Here is an 11,840-nt window from a genome sequence, read left to right as displayed (position 1 = left end):
CCCCGTGCGTCACAGAATGGCCTCGGACACCCAGGCAGCCCCTGACGTGTCGGGGAGGAGCCGGGCGCGGAGGTACGCGGAGTGGCGCTCAGGGTTGCGGAGGGGAGCGGAGCTGAACGGCTGGGCGGGCCTGGCCTGGCCAGCAGAGCGGAGACGTCGGTCGAGCGGCGGCGAACATGCGCTTTTGACACATCGGAGGTGAGTCTGCGGTGCGGGGCCGCTCCGGAGGGCGCCGGGCCGAGCCGGTTACGCCTTAGGCCTGTCCCGGGGGAGCCTTGCCAGCCCAGAGGCTGTGTCCGAGGCCGGGCCGAGCCTGGGTTCCGGGGCGGCCAGTCCGGGGGTAACTGTTCCAACCGCTTTAACTGCCCCTTCCACGCCCTGGTCCGAGGTGTGGCCCACCGGGGGCGCCTGGAAGGAAGCGAGCCGGGCGGTCTCGGGAGGATGTGCCCGCGTCCGGGGGAGGGGTGAGAGGTGGCGGGGACGGAGGCCGGGATGTGGCACCGTGGGCCTGGGCGCTGGTGGCGCAAGGAGCGGCTCCGTTGAAGGTGGCAGCGGCGAGCCCAGCCCGCCCCCCTCCCCCATCCCTTCAGCTGGGAAGGTGGTTCGGAGCCGGGTTGGATTTTGAACTCTCCTCGCCTCTTTCCCGCGGGGTGTCGAGGGCGGAAGCTGCCCACCTTGGGCTCCGCTGGCTTTCTGACTGTCCGCCTTTAACTGCGGACACTTCTGGAGTTCAGAAACGTGTCACCAAACGGGTTCGGACTGCTTGTGCTCACCTCTTTTTTTCCCCCCCCCCCGCGTTGGTAAGCAACAAAGTAATCTTAAGTTTGCTGAGGAATTGAGGATTCTTTCAGTGCTGATAATTTCATTACGTTTCTGTAGCGCCTTCACAGAACACTCTTGCTCTTTCCTTTTGTAACCTCGTCACCTAGTTTTAGTGGTTGTGCCTGGTTCTCATATCGCCATTTGACGGATGGGGCAATTGAGAACAGGTTGGGTGGGGGCTTAAGTGATTTCTACTGTGGACTCTCCCAACCCGTGAGGGGTTTCATTTGGTTCAGGATTTACGATTCCTGGCTTGGAGTTCTGGTTTCTTTTAGTGGAATTTTTCTACCTTTCTCAGGTAGAAAGCAAAGTAGAAAATCTGGCTTGCTAAAAATATACCAGAAGCTAGTAGATTTATTCAAATATTTTTGAGCAGACCCACCTAGGATAAGAACTGCTACTCAGTTATAAGAGAAATTCTACGCTGGAACTTGTTCATGGTTGCTGGCTAATTATTTTGTCAGATGAGTTGTCTTGCTTTTTATCGGTTTATCAAATAGGGCACTGGTTTTGCTAAATCATGAAGTTGGTGAAGTAAAGCAGCATTAGGTCATGTGTTGAAGAGAATCAAGGGGAACTAAGATACCTCCTCTCAATCTTTATTAAAGTTTAAAAGATCAGAAGGAACAGCAACAACAACAAAAAACCTTTGGCTAGTCCTAGTTGCAAGTTGACCTGGCCCAGATAGAAATCTTAGGAAGCATTTGGTTTTTAGTTTTGTTTTGGCTTTTTAAATTGAAATTCGATGAGGAACACTTAAGTAGAAACCTCAGTAAAATCTTAAGAGCTTGCTTTCATGACATCTCCAAAGCTTATTTTTATTTGCGTCTTAAGTCATGCTGGGATAAATTTGGTCACTGAAGCTTAAAATTGCTTCTGACATAAGTTTCTGACCACTTCATGATGTGGAAAAAGAAGTTTGATAGTCAGGACCAAAAGGAGGACCATATTTATGACTGACTTAAGAGTTTAAAATTCTGTAATTGTCACCTTTGAAAGTAGAAGAATTTTGGTAAAAAAGTATTGGTTATCTGTGGTAAGTTCCAGAATAACTCTTCCAGTCTCACTAGTTGATTCTATAACTATTAACAAGGAGGCAGTATCATATGAAATGGATTTTCTTAGCATTGTGCAAAGAATAGTTTCTTTGTAAATATAGCATTTAAGACAGGCAGTTTTATGCGCAGTTGCTAGGTATCTGAAGGTCACACACAGTATGCCCCATGTAAAAGTTGTCATCATTTTGGGATTCACACTCCATCCCTGTGAGACAGGATATTGAGGGAAAATTTGGGTAGTGGGGAAGAGTATGTAGTTATCTACCTTCATTTCAGCTTCAGGAGATTACAGATGTGTCATTAAAGCATTTTTTTGGTAGCAGTGTAGTTTTCTGTATTGGCTAATTTTCTGTGGCCTAATATCTCCAGTTACATAGTTTCAAACAACACATCTTCCTGCTCTAACTTGAAGCAAAATGAACAGATGTCTTTATACCCCCTGAGAAGGCCTTTTGAATGTCTGCAGTGGTGGCAAATTTTTATTTGTGAAAAACCCAATTTTTGGAAAGGATAAGTCTGATGAATAAGATTAGAGTGATAAAGCTGGGTAATACCAATTAGGAAGCAGTAGAAATGAAATGTGACCACAAAGAAAGGGTTTTCTGTTTATTTTTTAATCTGGCTCTTCATGGCTGTTCCAAAAGAGATTTTAGAGATGTTTTCAGTAATGGTGGTGTAACTAAAATATGCACAGAACTTCTGGAGGTTTGTTTAATTTTAAGGAATCATTTGTTTTAAATTCTGAAGCATTGTGGTTATACTTCACAGGCCTGCAACTGAATGACCAGTTTTTAAGAATAATGAATTTATGCTGTGTTTACTGTGTACCAGACTCTGTACTTAGTAGTTGTAAATATTCACTCCCTTAATCTTCTTTACAACCCTATTTTAATTATTATCCCCATTTTACAGGTGAGGGAATGGGTCACTGAGTGGTTAAGTAACTTGCTCAAGGTCGTGAGTAGAGGACTCTGATTGAAATCTGGGCAGTTTGGCTCCAGAGTCAGGTCTCCTAACTGCAAGTCAGTTAAGAGCCCAGACTGAGCTACTGCTACCACCTGTTACCCTCTTACGTGTTTTTAATTGGCTTTTTCTGGAAAAGCTGGTCCTTTAGTAAAAGGCTTCTGACATAGATTGTTTGAAGGACCAATAAGCGAGTTCTAAAAGTAGCCTGTTAATTAGAAAAAATGTAGTCAACATTCAGTTCACATAAGATTCAGGAAAAAAAAAAAAAAGCAGAAGCCTGTGTGAAATAAAAACACATTAAAATAATTTTGCTAGAGTCATTGGACTTTGAGCTAAGTAGTTAGACAAGGAGGGTATGAGAAATAGAACTAGATGCTCAAGAAATTTTACAGGAAGCGTTAGTGTCAGTGCAGGGGCCCCAGAAATTTCCATCCCTGGGTTGGGAACTGGATCTCACATGCTGCAACTAAGATTGAAGATCCTGCAGGCTGCAATTAAGACCCAAACGAAGATTAAAAAAAAAAAGAATTAAGGGCTAGACACTGATTATTTTAGGTAGCTAGTGTGCAGGGTATCTCTAAGGCTGTCCCCAGTAAGCTCCATCAGCTCCCTATTCTGTGATGTGGAGCTTATATTGAGCTTTATAAGTTGTATTAATATGGCCCTATTTGAGAACCAGAAAACCAGGAACAAATGGATACCTTATAGTATACCCACAGGTGTAAACAGTGAGATTGCTCAGGGAACCGTTCTTAACAGTCTTCAGAATAGTAACTGCCGTAGGTCTTCTGATACTGTATAAATGTGTCAACAGCTAAAAGCCTCATACAGAAAAGTCTGAAACTGGGCATGTGAATGATAACATTTATAGATAAAAACAACTCTAACCGTATTTGTAGAAGGGTTGGCTCCACATTCAAATACGTTCAAGTAAACACTAGATGGGCTTCCCTGGTGGCTCATATGGTAAAGAGTCTGCCTGCAATGTGGGAGATCCGGGTTCGATCCCTGGGTTGGGACGATCCCTTGGAGAAGGGCATGGCAACCCACTCCAGTATTCTTGCCTGGAAAATCCCATGGATGGAGGAGCCTGGTGGGCCCCAATTCATGGGGTCGAAAAGAGTCAAGGTACGACTGAGCTACTGACACACTCAAGTGTTAGATGCCAAAGAAGGCATCTAGTAGTCCTTACTGCTACTGCTACTGCTACGTTGCTTCAGTCGTGTTTGACTCTGCGACCCCAGAGACGGCAGCCCACCAGGCTCCCCCGTCCCTGGGATTCTCCAGGCAAGAACACTGGAGTGGGTTGCCATTTCCTTTTCCAATGCATTAGGGACTTCCATAAGGACACTTCCACATGGTCACCAGAATCAAATGCTGCATGCTGACAGAGGGAGTGCTGGAAATTTTTAAAGTATCCTACCCGTGAATAAAATGTTGATATACCGAAGTAGCATCAGTTCCTTGCCTTCAGAAAGGCATATATGTAACCCAGAGAAAGTCCAAAGCATGACAACAAAAATATTTAAGGGACTGAGATAGCTGTCAAGTGAACATAAAGCTAAGAAGACATCTGGGCTGAGTGACTCTCTGGGCGCAAGGGACTAGGCTTCATCTTGGGTGGTTTCTTCTTTGCAGTCCTGGGTTGGAGCCACTGTTTCTTGCACCCTGTGCCGTCCAGTTCTTGGTTTTCTCTCTTCTTTTGTAGCTGTCTAAACACTCCTCTAACCCTCCTGAGGTGTTTTATGAGAAAAAAAGTAGTTCTCTCCTTTCCTGAATTATGTTTCCTCTAGGTTCCATAGGTCCTTGGATTTTCTTACTTATGCTACTGGCTTTTCTCATTTGGTGGTTCTTGGTTGTCCATATATATTTAAGAATTTAGGGCTGGGGAACTTCCCTGTTGGTCCAGTGGCTAATACTCTGCACTCTGCACTCCCAGTGCAGGGGGCCCAGAAATTTCCATCCCTGGGTTGGGAACCGGATCTCACATGCTGCAACTAAGATTGAAGATCCTGTAGGCTGCAATTAAGACCCAAACGAAGATTAAAAAAAAAAAAAAAGAATTAAGGGCTAGACACTGATTATTTTAGGTAGCTAGTGTGCAGGGTATCTCTAAGGCTGTCCCCAGTAAGCTCCATCAGCTCCCTATTCTGTGATGTGGAGCTTATATTGAGCTTTATAAGTGGCTGTGAATGCGGCTTGGCATGCCTCAGACTGATAATTTTGTCTAGCTGAGAATGGTAGGTTTTTATAATCCTGGTATAATACATGGTGGTGTGTTGTGAGGTAGGAATAAACTACCCTTACATTTCTGAAATAGAAATTTCAATATTAGTAACGGAAAGCAGTACTTTGGGAGCAAAGAGGGAATAATTTTAAAAGATTGTAAGTCAGATTCAGATATCGAATTTCTACTGTGTTTCATGTTTCTGATAATGCAGAAGGGATTTATAAGTAAAACACAGGTCCTGCCTTCTCAGAAACTCTTTGCGACCCCATGCACTGGAGCACGCCAGGCTTCCTTGTCCTTCACCATCTCCCGGAGTTTGCACGAACTCATGTCCATTGAATTGGTGATGCCGTCCAACCATCTCATTGTTGCCTCTTTCTCCTGCCCTCAATCTTTCCCAGCATCAGGGTCTTTTATTTGTTAATTGGAATATTGACCAACATGCCAAAAGTAGTAATGGATAATGTGGTCAGGAAAGACTTAACTAAAACCAGTTTGAAAAAATTGCTGCTGCTGCTGCTAAGTCGCTTCAGTCGTGTCTGACTCTGTGCGACCCCATAGATGGCAGCCCACCAGGCTCCCCCATCCCTGGGATTCTCCAGGCAAGAACACTGGAGTGGGTTGCCATTTCCTAGGCTGCAAAGGCATTACACTGAATGTATATGGTTATATTTTAATTTTATTCAATTAAAAGCCATTCTTTTCTTTTGTATACCTCCTCAAGTTGAAGTTGTATATATACTCTTGTCTGTGTCTTTTCTAAACATTCATGAGTAGTGGGTTGTGCTGGATGAATTCTACATTCTCTGCAACTCCCAATTTGTATTAATTTACTTTTAAAGTTGGCCTTGAATTCTCAATACCCATTTTGGATTAGGTTGAATCAATTTTGGTTTAATTTAATAAATATTATTGAGTATCAGCTATAGTACAGGCAGTGTGCTGGAGTTGAAATCAGTAAGAATAATACCAGCCTAACAGGGGACACAGAGTTGTAAGCAAGTGTATTACTATGTGTTAAGTGTATTCATGTAATCTTATGCATAGAGGTATCCAAGATGCTGGGAGATTTTGGTGCTGTATTGGTGAGGACAGGAAATGCTTTCTGGAAAAGATGACAGCTGGCTTTTAAAGGATAAATAGGAGCTTTCCAAATGCACAAGGAAGGAGAGCCATTCCAGGTAGGAAAAATATCTAGACCGAAGCAGAATGGTGCATTAGGACAGTTTTGAACAGTATTGCTGGAATATAAAGTAGAGGAAGTAAGACTGAATCACTTTGGCGTGAATCTGGGACAAGCCCAGCGTCTGTGGTATTCTTTTGGGCCTGACAATCAATTGGGAATTTTAGGTAGTCAGTCCAAATGCAAGGTTAATAACTAAACAAATACTTGTTTCACCCACTCTGAATGCGTTGGAAGAAGAACTGAGATGAAACAATATTGAAATTTGAGGATTAGTGGACTTTAATGGAGGAAGCTTGGGACTTTTAGAAATGTAGTGATTTAAATTATTGGGAATGTGCTTGATCTCCTGGCAAGGTCACCTGGCATAAAATGTTTCAAGCAGGTGTTTTGAAGCAGTTGTATCAATACAACAGAGAAGGACATGCAGGTAATAGCAGCTCTGATAATAAACTTGTTTTCTGTCACCTGATTCCCAGAAGATCAGTTAGCAGTAAACCAGCTGCAGGCAGATCTGTGGGGCCAACCCCAAAACCTAGTGCTATCACCAAAAGTGCTTCACCTGGCTTCCGTGACCTTGTTCATCTCCTCTCCTGAGCTTGTCCATGATGTTGGTGGTCCCTGCAAGTGGGGCAGCCAAGTGATTTATGTGACTGAGTTTATTGTAGTAGAGTGTTAACCCCTCAGAGTCTTTCATGTTTGACTCCCTCCAGAATGCTGCGGATTGAGTGTTGTCCCAGGCTTTATCCTTTTACTAAGATTCCTATGTTCTCAATTTATTTTCCTCTTTAACATTTCTCAGGCTTTCTTGATCATGGATGGTGAAGATATACCAGATTTTTCAAGTTTAAAGGAGGAAACTGCTTATTGGAAGGAACTTTCCTTGAAGTATAAACAAAGGTAATGCCAGAAAGCATCCTAGAAATAGAAGAGGGCTTTGGAATACATAATCTCTAACTTTTTGCTCTTTTTTCTTTTGTTTGTTTTAACAAAGCTAAATTTAGAGTTTCCAGTATAGGATTGGGATTCTAGAAATAGTCATAGCAAAATAACATTGCTTGTATTTAAGATAAAGTGCCATAAAAGCTTACATTACTTGAATTATTAAAATAGTAAGAAGACAGTGTCATTTATGATTTCTTCTGGTAGCTTACCTCCTTTTAGAAAGCTTATTATTGCTCTTGGCTATCTTTGGCTTGCTGGGTGTGCACTGATTCTGTCTCATCTTTTTGGTCTTTTGGAGATTCTAATAAGCTCTCTGGGACTCCATAGGGCAGACTCTCTTTGGGCAGGTGTTATCAGTGTCTGGAGCCAACAAAGCTTTGAGGGAGGGACAAGAGCTTCGGGGGTATATGGAGTATTTTAGAAAATCTCAATTATTTCAGTTACTTGAGAGAACTTTTAGGTAACCTTTTAAGTAGTAAAACTTAAATTTCTTTTAAAAATGACATCTTTTAAAAGTATATATACATCTTCCTACTTTGGTTAGCAGTTTACTAAGACTTATTAAACCTTTTATTGCTATTTCATTATTGCTGAAGCCAGTTGTTGTATCATGCTAGTTATATGGAAGGTGTGTCTATGGCAAGACTTCATAGTCCTTTTTTTGTGCCATAGATACATTCTCAGGCTGGGAAAATCTACGGAATCCTTCTCAGAATAACATTTTTAATGCATAAAATTAAATAGAATTACAGAGGAAACCAATTATATTGGAAAAAACACATCTAAATGTTAAAACTGATTTATGGATAGTCATATGTGCTTTGTCAATATGTTAAATAAGAAAGGAGTGAGTGTATAAAACGTGAATCCTTCTACGGCTTATAACTTACTTCATTGAACCCTGAATATATAGAGTAAGAGATGCAAAATAGATTGCCTTTATTGTTTAGTATATTTTATGGTAGCATAACACTCAGGTGAAAATTTTTGAATTGATATATAATCATCTTCAGGATGATCCTTACGGTTTCTACTATAACTGATCTTTCCCACTTTGTTTCTGATTAGCTTCCAGGAAGCTCGGGATGAGCTAGTTGAATTCCAGGAAGGAAGCAGAGAATTAGAGGCAGAGTTGGAGGCACAATTAGTACAGGCTGAACAGAGAAATAGAGACTTGCAAGCTGATAACCAAAGACTGAAGTATGAAGTAGAAGCATTGAAGGTAATTGTGGCAGTATAAGCTGGTGTCTCTTTGGCTGGGTTTTGTTAAAGTGAGAAATACATTCTTACAGGTAGAGCTTAAGAGCAGCAGGCAACATAAAAATGTAAAAAGGCCTAAAGTGAATTTTTGACATAAACTGTTTTCATGGAACCAAGGCAAAGGTGTTTTAGAATTCAGAAAATCACTTCAAAACTCGGTAGCTGTCAATTTTTTTAGCTATAATGTTCCTAGCTCTATAATATTATGTTGTAGTTCTATAATTTTCAAAAGCTGCCTGGAAAAAAAAGGCTGCCTGATTATTTGTTATGATAGAGTGCCTCGTTCTGTAGTACTTTAAAATTATCTTTGTATGACATACTTTTATTTCATTATGGTTTATGGTCACTTTAGTTTTGGAGTTTAATTTTTAAAAATTCCTTTCTAACAAGGAATTTTCAGGAGTAGAAAGGTTAACCTCTCTTGCTGTTGTTCATCACATGCCTAAGCCAAATGTTTGGGGTGTTCCTGTGTCTGGGCAGGGGGTAGGTTTAGAGAAGATGAGATTGGGCAGGCAAGGTGTAAGAAATTTGAACTCTGTCACTCAACTGCTTTGTGTTTACCCTGGGCTGCATTCAGCCGAGAACCCAGAGGTTTTTAAGGCAACAATTTTACTATTTTACCTCTTTTCAGAGAGATCATTATTAGATTTCTTTAAGAGAAGTGATTGACTAATATATGAATTAAAGCACTGGAAATGAATGTGTCATTTTAACATTTTAAAAAGGAGAAAAGAGTACTATCAGATTGTGGGTGAATTTTTTTGGATCCTTCCACAGCCTGCCTCTTATTTGGGTTACTTCCTTTATTAAAGAAAACTATATGCTAATGATGCGTTCTTTCCTTCCTATATACCCACTCCTTCAGGAGAAGCTAGAACATCAATATGCACAGAGCTACAAGCAGGTCTCAGTATTAGAAGATGATTTAAGTCAGACTCGGGCCATTAAGGAGCAGTTACATAAGTATGTAAGAGAGCTGGAACAGGCCAATGATGACCTGGAGCGAGCAAAAAGGTAAGTGAATGATGTGCATATTGTTAGAATAACCAAAGTTGGCAATCTGTGATTAAAAAGTTGTTTTAGATTTAACCAGTTACCTAAATCTTAGTCCCAGAACAATTCCTTTTGGTATTTCAAGTCACCTGTAAGTCCTCACATTGAAACTTGCCCCAGATCCTTATCTCCCTAGATAATGCCCTTCCAGGCTTTTCTTTCCCTTTTTCCTTCTTTCATGTACCATTGTGGATCCTGTTGGTTTTTCTTTAAAAGGTCTCATTCATTCCTCCGTCTTCCCTCTGTGTTCTCAGTACTGCGACACTTTTTGAAGGTCCTCATGTTGTATACCTGAATCCTGCAGTTACTTCCTAACTGATCTGTCTTTAAGTTTTCACTCCTTTTCTCTTCTGTTTTAATACTTACCAATGAATTTTCTTGAAATAATGCTTCTATTATGATTTTGCTGAACAGCCTATAGGAACTTGCCATTACTTTGCCAAGATTTCATATATCTATCATTACTTCTTAACCATCCCAAATGTAATTTGTATTACTTTACAGTCATTGACTGAGATTTCTTTCCTTAATATTTGAGTAACTCGGAAATGCTTGGCATGATGCTAGAGTTGAGGATACAAAGATAAGCTTGCCATTGCCCTTGGGTATGATAGAAATGGACAGTCCATGTGATAGCACTGGTATTAATACAAAGAATGTACAAGCTGCTCCAGGGAATAGAGAAGGGAGCCGCTCAACTACCCTTAGTAACCGGGGAAGCTGGGTCTGCAAGGAGTAGATGTTAACTGATGAAGAGAGAGATTCAAAGGCAGAGAGGCAGGAAGAGGGCATGAGGTGCTTAAAGACAGTTTGGCTGAACAAGATAAGACTGGAAGGTGTTTGGGGCCAGGTTGCAGAGAACCTTGTGCTTGGCTATGTTTGAAAGTCATTCTGTAAGCAAAGGGGCACTCAAGAGTTTTTTAAACAAAGGAGTGTTATCAGATTGTGATTTGAAAGATTTGAGAAATTAGAAGTAGGGAGGAGAAGATGTGAAGACCATTTTGGAGTAACCTAGATGATGTTTTGGTTTGTCAGTAGCTCAGTTGTGTTTGACTCTGCGACCCCATGGACTGTAGCCCACCAGGCTCCTCTGTCCATGGAATTCTCCAGGCAAGAATACTGGAGTGGGTAGCCGTTCCCTTCTCCCGGGATCTTCCCAACCCAGGGATCGAACCTGGGTCTTCTGCATTACAGGCAAATTCTTTATTGTCTGAGCCATCAGGAATGGGTGAAGAATTAAGCCTGGGGCAAAAGATTGGAGCTGAGAGACAGTTGACAGGACTTGGGAAAATTGGACATGGCATTGAGAGTTCTAACTTGAGGTTAGGAAATTTTAATTCTGTAGCAGATAGCACATAGTGGATAGAGGGCACATAGTAGGTACCTGTCAGTGTTTGCTGAATAAATGAGAAATGCAGGAAGAAGAAAAGGGTTGATAGGAAGAAAGTATGTGGATGGGGACCTGGGACTGTGTTTTAAACAAATTCTTAGTACATTTTTACATATTCTTATATACTCTGAAGCCACTGAACAGTTTTCTTCCTGAAAATGTGTAAACTTCATTGAAACGTTTAAAATTCAGTGGGGAGATATAACTTGTATAAAAAGTAGCCTGTCTTTGAGAAACTTGAAGGAATTTAGATAGGAATATAAAAGAAAAGAATAGATTGAATGGCCAAATGATAATAGAGACAGTAAACGCACCAGAGATCAGAAGGGGTGAGATCATTTTCTTTCAGCTGGGCCAGGCTTTCTAGGTCAGGAAATAGCACGAGATAAACTGTTTCCTTTTGTAGTAGCTAGTTGCACATTATTTGTTTAATTCTTGGACTCTAATTTTTTTTTTTTTTTAGGGCAACAATAGTTTCACTGGAAGACTTTGAACAAAGGCTAAATCAAGCCATTGAACGAAATGCATTTTTAGAAAGTGAACTTGATGAAAAGGAATCTTTGTTGGTCTCTGTGCAGAGGTTAAAGGATGAAGCAAGAGGTAAAATTTATAACTTAAAAAATATTTATTACTTACTGTCCCTAAGCCAGAGTGCTAAGCTTGCTTCAGGATCAACTTTTTAAAGCTGTTCATTTGTATGCTCTGGTCAGACACTATGCCACATATTTTTAGTCTGTTAACTTAATAGCTATATCATCAACTCTAGGAGGTAGGTATTATTATACCCATTTTATAGGTTAGAAAACCAAGGCACAGTAACTTTGGGTTTTGTCCAAGGTCTTCTAGCTTGTCAGTTGGGATTCAGACCTGGTCTGTTTCCCAAAGTCTTAATCATCACCACTGTGCAGATACTGCTTGGTTTATTTGGATATT

At 41.0% G+C, this 11,840-nt stretch overlaps 1 protein-coding gene across 4 annotated transcripts in view; it reads left to right on the top strand.

Annotated features, from left to right (window-relative positions):
• Positions 1 to 2: 2 nt before the first annotated feature.
• The window catches only part of NDEL1 (nudE neurodevelopment protein 1 like 1), a 34,950-nt gene continuing 23,112 nt past the window's right edge, over positions 3 to 11,840 (top strand). For 2 of the 4 annotated variants that reach the window (XM_006062926.4, XM_025280601.2), the window contains exons 1-5: positions 4 to 198; positions 7,062 to 7,159; positions 8,273 to 8,426; positions 9,330 to 9,478; positions 11,371 to 11,507. In XM_006062926.4, coding sequence (XP_006062988.1) covers positions 7,074 to 7,159; positions 8,273 to 8,426; positions 9,330 to 9,478; positions 11,371 to 11,507 — 526 coding nt within the window. In that variant the 5' untranslated portion in view covers positions 4 to 198; positions 7,062 to 7,073. Of the gene's footprint in view, positions 199 to 7,061; positions 7,160 to 8,272; positions 8,427 to 9,329; positions 9,479 to 11,370; positions 11,508 to 11,840 lie in introns of all 4 variants that reach the window. The other 2 variants (XM_025280602.3, XM_006062924.4) reach the window with 2 other exon arrangements.

Source organism: Bubalus bubalis, chromosome 3 (assembly GCF_019923935.1).
Source record: "Bubalus bubalis isolate 160015118507 breed Murrah chromosome 3, NDDB_SH_1, whole genome shotgun sequence".
Lineage (NCBI taxonomy): Eukaryota > Metazoa > Chordata > Mammalia > Artiodactyla > Bovidae > Bubalus > Bubalus bubalis.
This window is presented reverse-complemented; position numbering and strand designations above follow the sequence as displayed.